Raw genomic sequence first — 19047 nt, 5'->3', positions numbered from 1 at the left:
TAAATTTGCTAAGTTATCTCTCACAAAAAATGTCCCAGTGGACACATTTTCAACAAGTGTAACAGACACAACAGCATTCAGAAATGTAAATTTCTATCCCATCAATGGGTCCCTTAATAATGATTTTGACTATGAATCCTTTTCAGAGATAAACATTCCAATTAAACACTCCTTCCTACCCTACATCTTATCTAAATTTTATCAGAAGTAAATTACTTTTGATTTTAATTATTTTTTTAAACCATTTACCCACTCAATATTTTTTTTATTCTGTAAAGTTTATTTATTAATTAAACAATCAAATCTCTTCTACATGTATATGCTTAACAATCAAATGCCCATTACTGTTAATCAACTTTTATTTACATGCGAAGAAAATCTGCAAGTTTCATGACCTTTTTTTAATACTCAGAATATGTGTTTTTCCTTCTCCCACAAATGGCCTCTTAAAACAGGAGTGACTGTACCTAGATGAGGCTTCCAGTTTAGGGTTCTGTTTCCTTTCAGGGCCTCAAACTTCTTGGTGTATTCCTCCAATGATTTCTGCATGACTTCTGGTAGCTTGATCTTTTCTTCTCGGAAGGCAGGCCAAAACTGAGCAGACAGCACCATTGAGTTCACTTCAATCTCCTGAAAGAGGGTGTTGGAATAATACTAGAGTTGTTATTTATTTATAAGTGTTGATGGGACTGATGAACTACAGAGGGCCCTGATAGAATGCATTGTTGGTAGATATATTTGGTGGCATTAATAGAACATGTATAATGCACTGCAAATATATACTGGTAATAATTATTTTTAAAATAAGAGTTTGATGGGGAACATCTACAGATGAAAAGTTGAAGTTAGGTTGCAAACCAGCTTAAGTCTCAAGGGACAAAATCCTATTATTATACCTCATTATAAATATTCTACACAACGCATTATCTGATTGGTTCTAGGTTATCACGTGATCGGGCCCTAAAACTTCATATTTCCCGTCGTCGGCACGCTTTTCATCATATTCCACCTCATCGGAACACCTAATGAATTTTCCCACAATATAGTTCTCGTTAACGTTGAAAGAAAACTCCCGAGAGTAGTAGACGTCACAATAGCTTGGTTTACGTCACAAAACTGATGACAATGTGTTGACCAAAGGGTTTTATAGTAACTTTACGTTAACAATGATGTAAATTAAAGAGAGGTGCCGAATTTGAAAGTCGATGTTTATTTCAAAGGTTTTGCTTGTTTCGGTATAATAAACAATTCATTGCATGAATGTTCGGGAAACATGAAGACTTATTCAGCCAAGAAATATCATATTCCCCTCGGGCGAAGCCCTCGGGGAATATGATTTTTCTTGGCAGAATAAGTCTTCATATTTCCCTCACTATCATGCGATAAATGTATAATATTGACAAGTCACAATTTCATATTACTGTGAACTTTGATGTTGTAATATGACAATACTGTAAATATGCTTTTATCAATTGAATCATGTGAATATTGCACACCTCTTATGAACTGAATTCATATAAACTCTACCTCTCTCTCGGCAGACTTCCTCCTCTCATCCATTATCCTAGAATTCAGTCTTTTAGAGTCTGCCACATCCTTTAACATGACTTCACAATAATGAAGCTGAGATTCTCCAAATCTTAATTTAAGAAGTTCTAGATAACGAATTTCTTTCACTATTTCATAATTAAACTGTGTCAGTATTCGATCTGCTAACAGTGTTCGATATTCTTGCACAAAGAGTTCTTTGCTTCCATAAATGTTGACTAACATACTGATGATATCAGATGCCCTGCGGCTCTTCGAGGTGCTTCCTGCAAAGGAATAATAGAAATGTCTAGGTAACAAATTATGAAACAGATGATTTACTGTTAATTGATATTAATTTTTTTTTATCTACTGTAGATCACTAAATTTTCGCGACACCTTATTTTCGCGAGATAGTCATTGACTCTTGATAAGCTAGACAAAATTTTCACGAATTGTGGTTCTTGCTCTATATAATCTTAAGGAATACTTTTAAACGCAAGAATTAAAGCACACAAATAAAGTTCTCGCGAATAAAAAGTGATTTACAGTATTTTGTGATTTTATTTATCATGAAATCAAAGCCCAAACAAAGTTTTCATTCAACTTTTAAATATGTTTACTTTTGAAACAGAGAAATTGAATCCCCATGAACCCATTTAGATCTTAAATCAACTTCTGCTTCTTGGTTTATTATCTTGGGATGAGTCTTACTTGGATCAGCATCAACAGGATCCGGCATCCAGTTCTCCCAATCATCCAGTTCATCATCACTACTGCAGCCGTCATCCAGCAATGGCTGACCTTTCTGAAGTTCTTCCAGTAACTCGTTACTGCCATCATCTGTCAGGTTTGATACAATCTGTCGAACAGTGTCATCCCTTGACCTACATAATGAATTTAAAACATCATGAACTTTAACTATTACTGTTAAAAAAATTTTTGCCTGACTGTGAGTGCTGGGGAGGGAGGGGGGATTAAAAATCCTTTTTTTCCTTAGGAATTGCATACAGGAAATACATACAGGTACACTACCTTAAATACTTCCTGACTGGGTCACACACAAGTTCAAGAATAACTCCAACTGGATCCAATATTCGGAGCGCTCGAATAGCAGCTATGTATGCTGTCAAAATGTCTGATGTATTTACACCTGAAATGCAAATTATGCAATGAATTTTGAAAGTCATTCATCCAAACAGTGAATCCATCCTCAATCAAATCAGCAAAAACTGTGTGAAAAGAATCTTAACGTCAGTTGATAAGAGTGCAGACCTGGATGTAACAGTCGGGTTTCCAGAGCAGTTTTTAGAGAGGAGACCAGTGTTCCTCTTAGGTCGGTCTTCTCTAAGCAGACCTTCAAATCCAGAATAGCCGGCTCAGACTCCGGGAACTCAATAATGATGTTAAACAGCTGATCAATGTGAGTTCTAGCAAAGGTCTCATACAGAAAGTGCAGAAGTCTACCCTTAAATCCCTCGATACAATCCGAGTAGGTGTTTCTACAGTTTCCAGAGTACACCAGAGTCAGCCAGCCTAATACCTTACTATCCAGCCACTGTAGAAATAAGACAGCACTTATATATACCAAGGCATACACTCACAGTGAGCATTTTAAAGAATAGGATAATTAGTAATTATGTACAATTTTTTTACATTTTAAGAACTCAGTTTTGATAGGAAGAAGAATACACAAACATTTACTTAGCAAACTTTATATTTGAAGAAATTCTGAACAATATTGTGTACACTTGATTTCTATTTCCTTTGAATTATTTACCCACCTCCTCTAGATTTTTTAGGTATGATGTTTCAAAATTGCCTTTACAAGTGTTTTCAATGTGATTCTTGATTCGCTCATGTACAATGGAGGTAACAGCCATACCCGATACTCTCTCCAATATTCCAATGTCATCCCTACAAAACACAAAGCATAATTCTGATCATCTTCACTAGCCAAGGGTTTCTGATACACTACTCTCCTCATCAACATGAGGAGAGTAGCATATCAGAAACCCTTGGCTAGCGAAGATGAATTCTGATAAAAAGGCAAAAACTTCCCATCTTAAATAAATTTGCATTTACTTACATGTAACCTTCTAAATGTTACATGTATTGGTAATATTTGAACACATCACCTTCTAAATTAAGAAGAGGGGGATTGAAGCAACTGAACCTTTTCTTTAGATGTTCATATTTATGAGGTTTACAACAGGAATGTTGATCTTATATACAATGTTGTTGTCTTAATTAAGAACCACTTGAGGCATGTTAAAAATAAAATGTAGCCAACTAAAAATTTTAGGATTTTACAGTGTACAGATAATTAAATGCTATTTTGATATGTTAACAATATCCACAATGGCTTAATATTCAAAGAAAATTCTTTAATTATGACGTTGAACATAGTGAAATTAAAACCATTGCAATGTTCCACTTGTACAGTCCTTGACTTACAGCTGTATGTTGATGGTGTGGAAGTTGTCCAGAATGTCTATACACACAAAGAACTATACTTACAGTTGTCTGTTGATGGTGTGGAAGTTGTCCAGGATGTCTTTACACACAAAGTACTATACTTACAGCTGTATGTTGATGGTGTGGAAGTTGTCCAGGATGTCTTTACACACAAAGTACTATACTTACAGTTGTCTGTTGATGGTGTGGAAGTTGTCCAGGATGTCTTTACATACACAGTACTATACTTACAGCTGTATGTTGATGGTGTGGAAGTTGTCCAGAATGTCTTTACACACAAAGTACTATACTTACAGTTGCCTGTTGATGGTGTGGAAGTTGTCCAGGATGTCTTTACACACACAGTCTTCTTGTTCTCTGTCACAGCCCTTACATTCCTCTTCTTCTTCATCTATAACATCTGTAATTCACTTAGTGTCATTCTCAGTTCCAAAAAACCTTAATGACTTTGATACCGGTAGTCAGAATCTTCATCTATAACATCTGTAATTTACTGAGCTTCATTCATTTTCCATTATACAAAACCTTCATAACTTAGTCAGAATCCCCCTCTTCACATGATATACTAGTAAACAATAAAACATGCTTATAATGAAGTCAAAGGGACAGCTAATTTTTTGTTGTTGTTAGATTTATAGCAATAAATTTTAAAGCCATGGGGAATGAAAATCAGGTCGCTATATACATCAATTCAAGGTGGTACAAAACACCCCTATAATCAGTTTTACCTAGTTTCTTACAAATACACAAAAATCATGAGGCCCAAGGGCTACAACACTAACCTGAGTAACTATAGTCACGCTATTCTTCACCAAATTTTCCCCATTGTTATACCTATTGTGGCCCCACCCTACACCCAGAGGTCATGATATAGAATCTTAACCTGGGACGCCGACACCGAGGGTATCACATAAGCTCCTCCCAATTTTGTTGAGGTGAGGTAAAAAGAGGTAAAACTATTTGCCCAAGGCTAGACATTTTCCGTATGGAGACAGTGGACATACAATCACATCATCTCGGGTCTTTCCGTCAGAGGTCAGAAAAACAACCTTGAATGTATTAACATCTCCGGATGTTAAAATTTTATAAATTTCCTGTTTATTCAAACATCGGATAGACAGAGATAGAAAATCCTTCTATTGTATATTTTAGGTAATATCATTACATTGAATAAAGTTAAACTCCATATCCAACAGATGAAAGGTCTCTATGCATTTATTTCAAAGATTGTGAAAAGGGGGTTTGTCATGGCGTCTTCCTAATACATTCGAGGTCGTTTTTCCACTACTTGGAAAGGCCTGAGAAGTTGCGATTGAGTGGACATACTAGTACACGTACCTTGATCTTCCTCATCCTCGGACGTGCTGTGGTGAAACACTTTGAAAGCTTGTGAATAAAACATCTCCACTGCAGTGCAAAATTTGGCAGGTAAAACAAAGAAGATGATTGACTTGATCAGAAGTATATAGGCCTCAGACAAATTATTTGTGTTGAATACTGTAGATGGCTTCCTGTTTTCAACAATCACAGACATGGAGTTAAGCCTGTCTATACATGGCAAGTATCCCATTGTAATCTCGTGTAGGTAATTCACTGCTTTTCCCAACTGTTGAGGTAAAATATCTGTTTGCTCCAAATCAAAAAAATTCCAGAATTTTGGTGCTACATTTCTTCTTAGATGCTGCTGCAAACATTCCACAAACCATTCTTCAATTATGTAGGCAAGGCCGTTTTGGGACATAATGTCAACTGCATTATGAAACTCGGTCTCATTTGGTCTCTTCTGCATTAAAATTTTAAAAAAATGACAGAATGTGATAAATCAACTAAATAGCATAGTTAGAATATCTTTATCCTTGAAAATCAGTACCTGCTATATGGCAAAATAAATAACTTTTGTTTCCTGTCACCCAGCCTACCCTTCATTTTACCCTCCAGCCCTAAAAGTTTGGTTTACATTTTCATTTTTTGTGGGATCTTTTCCCAAAATATTAAAGTCAACCAACTATATTTAATGTTTTCACAGATTGGTCTCTGCTGATACTTTTGAAAACAAAACTTGAGCAGGCCTGTCAAAAAAGTCCATGATAAACATTGACCATTTGTCACAGCACATTTTGAGATCAGCAAGTGTATTGTCCCAGAAAGTGCTCCCCAGTATTCACTTCAAAGAAACTAGAAAATCCATCACAAGTGTAGAAGATACCTTTACTATATAAATCTTCATTAACAAACTTGCTCTATAAACTGTTCCAACGTTTTCCCAGCACACTAAATATCAAAGTTGTAAAAAAGCCTGGAAATCACATAGGTCTCTGGTGTCATTGGGTCTCATTTTAGTCTCAGCGAGATTAGGATATATTAAAATTTCAGTCTGGTGTCCTTTAGAATCTCAGCCTAAAGTCACATAATATCATTTAAGTGTTTCTTGCCTGGACTATGACTTCTTGTTTTGATTACTAAAGGCTGAAATTAATCATAGGCACTTGGTTTTAGGACGGTGTATATGTGTTTTTTTTTAGATGTGTCTGAATACAGTGGACCTTCAGATATCTGGAGGCCAGATATCCGGACGCTTCAGTATCCAGACTATTTTTCATTGGAATAGAATTTTTTTAAATATGATTTTGTCTTGTTTAACTGGTAATTCAGATATTTGGATACTTCACATATAGAGACAAATTGACTAGGTACCAAAGCGTCCGGATAAATGAGGCTCCACGGTACCCTCATGAAAATAAAAAATAACAAGAGGCCCACGGGCCTTATAGGTCACCTGAGCATTATGCAACAACTTTCCAGTTACAGTGTATTGAATTTGATTCATGTTTTAAGCCAGATGCTATATGGCATTCACAATTTTGAAAGAGCACCATTGATCATCATAACAATAAACTTAGCAGTTGCTTAGCTTGGTTACTGAATACCCATAAGCAGGGTAGGGGAACAAAAATGCACTCCAACTAATCAGTAATATTAATCAATAATCAGTAGTGCCCCTAACACTCTCACATAAACCCCTAACCCTAGGTTGCACAAATTTTTAAAAGGCACCCTTAAAATTGCCTATCAAAAAGTAAATAAATGTTTTATAAATACAAAGGACCAGATTTAAAACAATTAATTCATTTTCAGTATATAAGTAGAGCCCCCCACCCCTGACCCTGGGGCCTTGAAATTCACAATTCTGCAAGATTAGGGCCCTTGTTCATCATAACTATATAGGTAGTTCATCTGCTTCATACCCAGAGACAGAGAAGAAAATTTTCAAAGATTTAATGTACAATGTATTTTCACTATATAATCAATAGAGCCCCACCCTAACACCAGAACCCCAGACCCTAGGGCAATGAAATTCATAATTTTAGAAGAGGCATTCTTGCTCATCATAACTATGCACTTACTTAGTTTATTTAATACCTAGGAGCAGAGAAGAAGATTTTCAAAGAATTCATGTATTTTCACTTTATAAACAATAAAGTCCCCCCCCCCACCAGAACCATTGACCCTGGGGCCATAAAATTCACAATTTTTGTAGAGGCACCCTTGCTCATCATAACTATGCACTTAGTTAGTTTATTTAATACCTAGGAGCAGAGAAGAAGATTTTCAAAAAATTCATGTAATTTCACTATATAATCAATAGAGCCCCCCCCCCAACACCAGAACCCTTGACCCTGGGGCCATAAAATTCATAATTTTGGTAGAGGCACTCTTGCTCATCATAATTATTTACTTACTTGGTTTATTTAATACCCAGGGGCAGAGAAGAAGATTTTCAAAGAAACCATGTATTTTTACTATATAATCAATAGAGCCCCATCCTAACACCAGAACCCCTGACCCTGGAGCCATAAAATTCACAATTTTGGTAGAGACACTCTTGCTCATCATAACTATGTACTTAGTTGGTTTATTTAATACCCAGGAGCAGAGAAGAAGATTTTCAAAGAAGCCATGTATTTTCACTATATAATCAATAAAGCCCCCCCCCCCAACCAGAACCATTGAAGCTGGGGCCATAAAATTCATAATTTTGGTTGAGGAACACTTGCTTATCATAACTATGTACTTAGTTAGTTTATTTAATACCTAGGAGCAGAGAAGAAGATTTTCAAAGAATTCATGTGTTTTCACTTTATAAACAATAAAGTCCCCCCCCCCACCAGAACCATTGACCCTGGGGCCATAAAATTCACAATTTTTGTAGAGGCACTCTTGCTCATCATAACTATGCACTTAGTTAGTTTATTTAATACCTAGGAGCAGAGAAGAAGATTTTCAAAGAATTCATGTAATTTCACTATATAATCAATAGAGCCCCCCCCCCCCCCCAACACCAGAACCCTTGACCCTGGGGCCATAAAATTCATAATTTTGGTAGAGGCACTCTTGCTCATCATAATTATTTACTTACTTGGTTTATTTAATACCCAGGGGCAGAGAAGAAGATTTTCAAAGAAATCATGTATTTTTACTATATAATCAATAGAGCCCCACCCTAACACCAGAACCCCTGACCCAGGGGTCATAAAATTCACAATTTTGGTAGAGGCACTCTTGCTCATCATAACTATGTACTTAGTTGGTTTATTTAATACCCAGGAGCAGAGAAGAAGATTTTCAAAGAAATAATGCATTTTCACAATATACTTATTTAGCCCCGCCCTAGCACTAGAACCCCTGACCCCAGGGCCATGAATTTCACAATTTTGGTAGAGGACTCAATGCTGATTACAATCATGCAAATAGTTTGACTGCTTGATGTCCAGGAGTAAAGAAGAAGATTTTTAAAGATTGCATTAATTTTAGTGGTTTTGGCCCCACCCCTCAGGCCCCAGGGGGGCAGGGATCATGAAATTCACAATTTTCGTTCCCCTTCACCCATAGATGCTTTGTGCCAAATTTGGTTGAAATTGGTTCAGTGGTTGCAGAGAAGAAGCTGAAAATGTTCAAATGTTAACACACGACACACGACACACAACACACGACACACGACGGACGACGACGGACGAAAACGGATAGCAATAGGTCACCTGAGTTTACTCAGGTGACCTAAAAATTCGTTGAAATTAGCATGTTTTAAAAATGTCATATTTACTGTATATATAAAGAGTAAAGGAGCACTACTCGCCATCTTGGATTTCAGGGGGTGCCTGGGTTCAATATTGATTTAAATCAATATATACATTTCTCCTACCGGTGTCGGGTGAGATCTAGCTTCAAAAATGATTGAATAACGACTTCCAAATGTCTGCAGATTTGAACTTGCCATATAAAACATGCAGTAAGCTTAAAAGTCCTCTATACCAAGTACAGAAAATGAATTCAACGTAAGTGCCGATTTCTAACGATGAAAAATGTAGAGGCGTCCTGAAATTACATGAAAAATCTAGAGAGGTCAGAAAGCGCACCAAACTTGTTCTCTCTTAGGGCAATCACTATACAAGATAATTTATCTAGTCAGATGACAAAGTTACAAACCAAAAAAATATAAAGGCTACTGCAAGGATTCTATAGACTTTCCCCAAAGATGTTGGCCAAGGGACATAACTTTTGAAAAGTGTGGATTCAACTAACATTTCAGGCCGTATTACCATATTTGGCCGAGTATAATACGCATTGATGTAAAATACGCACCCCCTTTTTGTGTCTGGAACTGGGGGAAAAAACGCAGTTTGGATGTATTATACGCAACAGAAAATTTTACCAAACGATGTTCTGAACTTTGAAAATCGCGTTAGTTTGTAATGAAAATCGGCGCGAAGATTAAGTGTCAAAAATTCACAGAACACACATTTTTTTTCAAATACATTTATATTTTTTTCTTAATCTGCAATTTCCATATCGCGGCAATCTGGAGAAAATTAATAATTCATGAATTTCAACAAAGCACAAGATAATGTTGCGTAAAGGTGTTAACAGAATTTATTTTTTAAGCATACGGTGATTTTGAAATAATAAGTGGCCATATAATTCTTTGGTGAAATAATTTTATATCAACAAAGCATGAGATATTGTTGCAAGTTTAAACAGTTGTCATATTTAATTTTGGTTTGAGGTAATCATGCTGAAAAAAGAAATTGAAACATCAAAGTATTTTAAAAATTAAGTAGACTACGATTTTCCTCTTCTGAATCGTCGCGGATATTTTATTTTCTACAGAGCATGAATAAATGATAACACTTAAGTTTTAGCTTACTTCATATTTAATCTGTTAAATCTCAATTATTTAAACAAGGGTTCGATAAGTATAAGATAAGGTAAAATTACATTTAACAAGTGTTTAATTGTTTAATGTGTCGTAATCAACACACGCTCACACATACGAAAGGTTACAAACCGACCCCCGCTTTTTAACAAAGAAAATAACCAATTTAGGCAAAGCAATTAAGGACAGTGAAAATAATCATCGCTATAACTATGAAACATTGCTTTGGAGTCGGTAGACAATTAATTGCCCAGAGGGGTGTAACGGGTGTTGAGAGGTAATTATCAAGTAACCAGCGCAAGTGTGTCACGACATTGGCTTCCTTTCATTGGGACGTATAAAGGGGTGTTTGTGTTGCAGTGAATTTTCACTGAGTTATTTAAAAACTAAAATAAAAATTTTATTTTATTGTATTTCATTAAAAAATGACTTATTACTTTGTCAGGCAGATAAGGTGCATATGTACTATGATTACGGAAGCACGTGACAAAGGAATGTGTTAACGTCTTAAAATAGCATCGGTAATGGCGGCCTACATGGAGACGATAAACATGGAGCTCATATTATTTTAACTTGCTTTCTCATGTCATTTTAGCATCAAAATATTATGAAAGTGTTATTTTTAACAAGCATACCTTCCAACAATAACTTTCCGAAGTTTAAAAATGACAATAAACAAAAGAAGTTGTATACAGTAAAACTCGTTTAGTACGAACACGGATATAGCAAATTCACGGAAATAGCGAAGTTTTTCTGGGTACCCGGCAAAATTCTTAACAAATCTTAGTAAAATTTTACGGTTATAACGAACTCTGATATAACGAATTTACGGATATAGCGAACTGATTTTGAGTCCCGTTGAGGTTAAATATAATGAAATTTACATCCTTTATAACGAACTCTCAAAGATTATTAAAAAAATGATAAATTAAACTGACTCTATTTCTGTTATGCATTTGTATATAAAATCCAATTCATAATATAACCTTAGTTATCGAAGTTATGTTTTTTAATATTTGCTTTCCTAACATATTTGGTAGTAATACCTGAAGGAAAACATGCATATTGCGAATTCGCTATAATGGTTATACGAATTCGTTATACGGATATAACGAATTACGGATATAGCAAATTAAATTCTCTGGTCCCCAGGACTTCGCTATAACCGAGTTTTACTGTATGTCTCTTGGTAATACTACGGTATGTACGTATGAAAGCCGTGTTTCACCTGAAAGAAAAACTTATCAAAATCCCATTGTGATGTAAAATACGCATCCTTTTCTAACAGAAATTTATTTTAGGAAAAAAGTGCGTATTGTATTCCCCCAAATACGGTAATGGAAACAAGTGGTCCACGTCTGGGCATGAAATCATCCAGTCTAGTCCATAAACTATTTCTACTTAAGTAGCTACTTATATATAGCTACGTAGGTATTTATACCTACTCAAAGTAGCAACATACATTTTTACTATATATACACTAGCTATATTGCATCGTTCCTGGATTTGGCCAAAAATGTATGTAAAGCAAAAAGTAGTTAAAATAGCTACTTTGGGTAGGTTTACGTTTAAAATACCTAGCCTGTCCTAGGTAGCTATACTGTAAGTAGCTACGTAGGTAGAAATAGTCTTTAGACATGCTAGACTAGCTGGACCTGACCCTTAACAGGTCCAGCACAATACCCTGATAAAGGTATATAGCTTGATAAAGCTATATAGCTTTATCAAGGTATTTAAAATACCTTGATCAAGGTATTTTATGTAATGAAAATTCAAAAAAATTCTTTAAAAACTGAAAGACGAGTTCTGAGTTGTTGTCAGTAAATTCATCCATGCATGTAAAGTACTCAAACACAAACAAATCAGTATAAAAACCTGTCGTGTGAGGAGACGTTATTTTATGCTTTCTTTTTGATACCAGAGTGTTTTTCATGCACGAGTAGACATACTGACAAAAACTCAGAACTCGACTTTCAGTATTTAATTTTTAGAGATTTTTTTTGAATTTTCATTACATAAAATACCTTGATCAAGGTATTTTAAATACCTTGATAAAGCTATATAGCTTTATCAAGCTATATACCTTTATCGGGGTATTGTGCTGGACCTGCTTAACAGGTCCAGCACAATCTCTTGATTAAGCTATATAGCTTTAAAAAGCTATATAGCTTTATTAAGCTATTCAAAATAGCTTGATAAAGCTATTCATATGCAACTTTTTATAAAAACGTTTTTTGAAAGAAATAAAAAAGTCGCAAGTATTTGACTATTCATATATGTACTATGGACTTTCAAAAATACAACCTAAATCCTAGAAAGTTCTTACATTGCTGCTGTTGAATACTTTAAGCAAAATATGAATTTCCATTGTTTGAGTGACTGTGTGTGCGGTGAGGCATGGGTAAGTATGATTGCTTCTCGTTGTGCTGAACTGTTACTAATTAGGGCTGTCACGGGTACCCGAAATGACCCGGAACCGCGGAACAATTAATTCGGGTCGGGTACGGTTCCGTTTTTCTGGAATTCGGTTCGGTTCCGATTTGTATAATAGAGTAGATTTTACTATAAAATGGCGTCAAAAACGAGAGTATTGTTAGTAAATTGTCATTAAAAGGCAGGGTTTCAGATTGGCGTCGGCCATTTGCCAATAAAAGTTTACCTGCCATGTTGGCCTATAATTTGACATTGAACAGACACAATGGCCGATTATCTTTTGTATGTAAAGGCCAGTTGTATAATTTTTCCTCCATTCAGATCCGATTGTTTTTCTCTACTTTCTGCAACTGCCGATTCAGTCAGCCAATGACATTTTGGTATAAATAGATCTTGACAAAATACTCTATAATTTTATTTCCAAACCCAACTGCAAGGAGCATAAAGTAGTGATGAATGTTTAAAACATCGAAGAAATCCATGCCATGTTGTTATTTTTACCGCCACGATTGAATATGGGGTCGGACTAATAGCAGGAAACGGACAATGTTGCAAGGTTTTACAAAGGGAAAAAAAATAGTCTAGGTAATCTTTAAACGTAATTATACATTGAATATCATCAGAGATACAAGTCTAATTTTTGGATTACTATTTTTAAAAATTGTAATCCCAAGAAATAAATACATTTACATGTAATGAAAGTGGGACTAATATAAGTTAAATACCCATTGAATGGAATTAAAAAAAAAACAATTACCATTCTGTTTCAATATATTAATTTTGTTTAAAAGAAACAAAATAATATTTCCACCTTATTAAAAGGAAAATTAATATACAAGTTTGAATATTTTATGTAATAAAATGACTATTTTGTAAAAGTCTGACAGAAATCTGAGTTAGTTTAACTTTTCTATTGGCCTATAATTTTAGGAAGTTTAGGACAGAATGGCCTATAACTTTTCTGGTAAATATGCCAGATGTCCTGTAGTTACTTATTTCAATCTGAAACCCTGAAAGGTGATTTAAAAATAATTTGGTACAGTTGTTGTGTAGTCAGGAGGCTACTTTAAACTAGTTATAATGTTGCAATTTCTAAGATTAAATGAGAATATTCTTTTTATTGTTGAAAATAATACAAATCATGAGCTTTTCTTCCATTACCTACCCGACCCGAGAAACCCGAAACCGAACCTCAAAAAATCAGAACCGACCCGACCCGAAAAATTTTGGAACCGTGACAGCCCTATTACTAATCAATTATCCTGTTGGCCATAACTGGCCTCTTTTATAATTTCATTCAAGAAAAAACTGTGAGGTCATTCTTCAATAGCCCCAAAACTTTTGAAACTTGAAGTACAAAGTCTCTCAAGGAGACGCAATTTGGTGAGTGATTTTTACATGCATTGTATTCAGAAGAGAACAAAGTTTAATATTTCCACTGCACCTAGGTGCGACTTTTTGCACAAGTTGAAAAAATAACACATTTGAGAAAAAAGTCTGAGAAAATAGCTCAATCAAGCTATTCTGAATAGCTTAATAAAGCTATATAGCTAAATCAAGCTATATAGCTTAATCAAGAGATTGTGCCGGACCTGCTTAATGAGATTATGTGACAGACCGATCTGAAAGTGCAACAGCTGCTCGTCAACCAGTAATGCCATCAGAAAATATTACTTCTATAATCTCACATACACTATTTCGATTAAATAATTTACTTACATTACCAATATTCGGTGATAACACTTCAGTAACGACTATCCAAGCTTTGCTGGCCACTTCGGTGTTGATTTTTGCCGCCATGATGGATTTTTTTCTTGTATATAAAAAAGAAATGAAGGACGACCTACCAAATTCCGGATTTGTATCAAAAAATTATTGCTTCGGTAAATCTCAAATAACTTCGCGGGAAATGCGAATTAATTAAAACATTAAAAGTTTTTTTTAGTATACAGTGAGATATGTCATTTTTAAAGCGTGCATAAAATTTCCGTGACATTCTAGTGTATATGAAGCAGGAAGGTTTAAAAAAAAAAAATAATAATTAACACTGCGCACTGAAAAAAATGTTACGAGTATAGTTCGAATTTCCTCAAAAATACATTATATAGAGAATATACAGTATCCTTGACCCAAGCACCCATGGTTATGGGGTGCAAACATGAACTTTTTAAAAGGCCGTTTCTAAGAATTCAAAGAACCTTACGCTTGAAACTCATTGAGAAAAGTTGTTGCAAGAAAAGATTTCAATAAATAAATAAACAACAGGTAACTTTTAACCAGAGTCTGATATTACAGAGTTCACCTCAACGAATGTTGTCTTTAAGTAAGGCAAAGTTCCACAATTAACTGATATTCTAGAAGTTAATTAACATTCCAAAATTTATGCAATTTTGATCTGATAGGGCATGTAGTTACAGTGTACTTGGACGGTAATAGACTTATCCAAAAACTTCAAACTAGTTGCTCATCAAGAAAATCAGTATCTGAAGCAAGTTTGAGAGATTGAGAGTGTTCATCCCTTGCTGCATTATCTATGCAAGTTTGGTTAATATAGGCCAATTATGCCTTATAGTTTCTTAATTGTTGATAGAACTACGCCCATAACTTTCACCTGGTCCATGATCTGGTAATTGTATACTGTAAAATCCTTATTTTTCGCGAGAACTTTTTATCGCGAACTGGCTCTTTAACGTCAAAACGCGAGAATTATAATTCGCGAATGGACTGTTGATTAACAGAATTAACATAGATTTCAGCATTATAAAAATAAAAGCGAGTAATATTTTTCCCGAGTGATGCTTCTTGCGAAATTACGCGGAAATTAATTCCTCGCGTATAAAGCAAGGCCATTTGTTTGCATCCTTAGATGTATCACCCATAGGGCATATACTTGCTTTCGAATGATCGTGCTCTAAAATTTTAACCTGTTCACTAATCCATAAAATGTAGGTCAGATTCAGCATCCGAAGCAAGTCCATTAATGTGCGTCTTTTGATCTTTCATCTATGCAAGTTTGCTCAACATAGATCTCATACTTACTAGGAAACCTGCATGAAAAACTAACATTTTCACTGATTCGGAAAATGTAGGCCAGATTAATCATCTGAAGCAAGTCTGGTACTGGTAGTAATATCTTTAGACGCGTCTTTCAAACAAAAACAATATTGCACCAAAAACTGCGCTTAAAATGTCAACCTGCTCAAAAACATTAACGTGGTCATTACTTTCCTGACACTGCAGCATCTGACACCTTATCTGGTACAATGAAACACATAAGAAGCATTTTCCATTCATGTCTGATCAATATAGGGCATAGAAATACTTAAAAAGAAAACTGTCCTAAAAACCTTAACCTGAAACGCCGACGCCAAGGGTACAGGTGTATCACACAAACTCCCCTAACTTCGTTGAGATGAGCTAATAAAATCCACTAGACTGGGAACAGATACCTTCCCGATTTTCAACCATGGCTTAATATTAATATTTAAGCATTGAAGGTGAAATTTTCATCTGCTCCAATTTCATCATTTTTTTAAATTCCCAACACTGATTTTCCTCAACAACAGCAATAGCATCCCATTGTAATTGCTTGACGTATACTGTCTAGTGTCTACTTAAAACATATTTGGTCTATCTTTATTAAGATAACATTGAAATACGAGGGAGTATCAAAAAGTTCGTGGACTAGCGCCATAAAGTTTATACCGCTTTACGTACATCAATGAATTATAAAATATCTAGTTAACATCATCTGTTCTATCTATAGAATAAACCACAAATCATAAATTTTATCTTTTAATAAATTAGTAATGTTTTTGTAAGCAATGGTATGACAAGACGGCGCAACCTCAAAAACGACGTTTTTTCGACCTATGTGTAACTGTGGAAAACTATTTTGATATGAACGTTTGACGTCCAAAATTCCGTTTTTTTTCAGGTATGTGTTGGGACACTATTGTTCAATTAAATACGGATTTTTTTTTACTTCATTCTGGAAGTTCTATGAAATTTTATCGGAAATTTTACATGGAGTAACCAAAAAAAAATTGCCTTGAAAATGACGTCAAAAAAGGGGAGGCGTTTCCTTTTCCAATATCTATAAAGTTTTGTCCCTGAAAAAAAGTATATGCCTATAGAAAATGATTAAACTCGAGAAAAAAAATATGCATCCAGAATACTTGTTTTTTAATGTCAAAATAGGTCCAGAGAGAAAAGGGATGCACAGTTAATGCCGATTTGTAGTCAAGGTGTGAAAAATCAATCACGTCAAAAAATTACGTTGATCATGTGTTGTAGATATTAAACTCCAAAAATCAAACTATGCTCGTACAATCAAGCGAGGATCTTTCCCAATGTATAAATCCATTTAGAATATTATATGCATTGATAGCCGCTGCATGTTGATGACATTGTAAAATCATATAAACAAGACAGGTTGAAGTCCTAACTCAGCTCCAGGGAATCTCATCAAAATAAGTGTATGGGGTAGATGGAGCAGACATTGAAAAACAATGACGTTGTAGGAAGTCATAAAACTAAACGGCGACGGCGCCGGGTGATCATATAATGTCGTTTTAATTTTATAATAATTTGGGAAATAATGAACGTATCAAGCTAGTATTTTCAACATTTCTTTATTTTTTTGTTGCTTTATGTTCCTTATAAATTTTGTAATCTCAGACTACATAGTACTAATCTTATAGCGTCACTCCACGAACTTTTTGATAATCCCTCGTAAATAGGAATTTTCCTGTCTGACTGACGAATGAACATCTCGAGACTCGATCAAACAAAGCGCCCATTGTAGAACAATCAAGAGAGCTTTCACTACTACATGCCTAGCCATCTAGCAGTACTTGTTTTGTGAGAGAAACTCACATTACGTATACACACAAGACCAAACTTAACATGAGTGAGTGACTCTCTTGTCTTATATAGTATACAAGCTTGTTATCCGTTAATATTGCCTGAACATTTGCATAATCGTTTTGTCTACGTTGTTCAAAGGGCCATAATTTGATTATCGAACTTTGTAAGAAACTGACAGTATGCAAATTTTGCAACAAACTTTCAGCCGCAAGAGGAAATTGTATATAAAGGGTGACTTTGGAGGGTGGATGGTGGGGAATGTTTCTAAAGGGCATTAACTAATTATGCTTGTTAAAATACAAGTATAACCTACTGCACCATAATGCACTCTGCTGCAATACACTGCAACATATTGTAGTGCCTAGCAAATCATCCACTCAAAATAAACTTAGTCAGTTTGTTGTAACTGAATGAAAAATATGATGAAACACATTTTTCTCTTTAGTGTTTTAAAAAAAAAAGTTAAAATAAAAAAGAAACAGACTGAACGAACTATTTTATTCACATTCTACTAATATATGACTGTTCTCTTTCATATAAATCTCAATTAACAATCCAGTAATTATATCGAAAGAATTATGTCGGAGGACTTTTTCGACAAAGTTACGCACTGATAATATTTTATCGAAGGACTAGTTTGGATATGCACATAACATTCTGAAGAAATGATCAATCCTCTTTGACTGAGAAGGGTTTAATTTTATTTGTGAGAGAATAAATATATCTTTTCTAAATATAAGAATTTGACGATACTTTATTGCAATGCATTTACACTGCAAATTTTAATTTTTCTTAATTTTGTGTTTTGAAATAACAGTTGGATGGATTTTATTTAATTCAAATTAAATTAATTAAAATCTGGATGGAATTTAATTAAATCAAATTTTCTTAATATACAATTGTTCTCTTTCATATGATTCTGAATTAAATTCAAATCAAATTAATTAAAATCTGGATGCATTTTAATTAAATCAAATTTTCTTAATATACAATTGTTCTCTTTCATATGATTCTGAATTAACAATCCAGTAATTATGACAAAAGACATGTTGACAGAGTTACGTATTGATTTTTTTCTTTTTGAAATCAAATGTCCAGTTAGCGTTTGCGAAAAATATACTGCATGCGCACTCTTCTGCAAAACAATGCTACCCATTGTAGTGCCTGGCAAATTATCCAATCAAAATAAACTTAGTTGTTTTTTTATTTTTTTGTAATTGAATTAAAAATCTGATTCTTTAAATTAGTGTTTTGAGAAGAAAAGTTTTATGGAAAAAACAGACCGGATGAAATATTTAATTTATTTTTTAATTGATATATGACTGCATGTATTCTTTCATACAAATTTCAATTAACAGTCTACAGCACTTAATTATGTCTGGGGACTCTTTCGACAAAGTTGTACGTATTGATAATTTTTTATCGAACGACTAGTTTGGACAAGCAAAAAATATTCTGAAGAAATCAACACTCCTCTTTGACTGGTGAGTAATTTTATTTTCACCCGCAAGCATATTAATGCTTCGTAT

The 19047-nt window shown here is 34.5% G+C and overlaps 1 protein-coding gene across 1 annotated transcript; it reads right to left on the bottom strand.

Moving 5' to 3' along the window:
* Positions 1-408: 408 nt before the first annotated feature.
* Positions 409-14455, bottom strand: LOC134278291 (anaphase-promoting complex subunit 2-like). Its single transcript, XM_062760608.1, has 9 exons — positions 14369-14455; positions 5344-5788; positions 4300-4405; positions 3312-3444; positions 2803-3085; positions 2563-2680; positions 2242-2414; positions 1528-1814; positions 409-630 (listed from the first exon to the last, which is right to left on the bottom strand). The coding sequence occupies exons 1-9, from the start codon at positions 14447-14449 to the stop codon at positions 409-411; spliced, it is 1848 nt and encodes a 615-aa protein (XP_062616592.1). The 5' UTR covers positions 14450-14455.
* Positions 14456-19047: the final 4592 nt, after the last annotated feature.

The sequence above is a fragment of the Saccostrea cucullata genome, unplaced genomic scaffold, assembly GCF_032062105.1.
Source record: "Saccostrea cucullata isolate Sc308-1 unplaced genomic scaffold, CSIRO_AGI_Scuc_v1 ctg6760, whole genome shotgun sequence".
NCBI lineage: Eukaryota > Metazoa > Mollusca > Bivalvia > Ostreida > Ostreidae > Saccostrea > Saccostrea cuccullata.
Note: the sequence above shows the minus strand (reverse complement) of the source record. Positions and strands in the feature narration are given on the sequence as shown.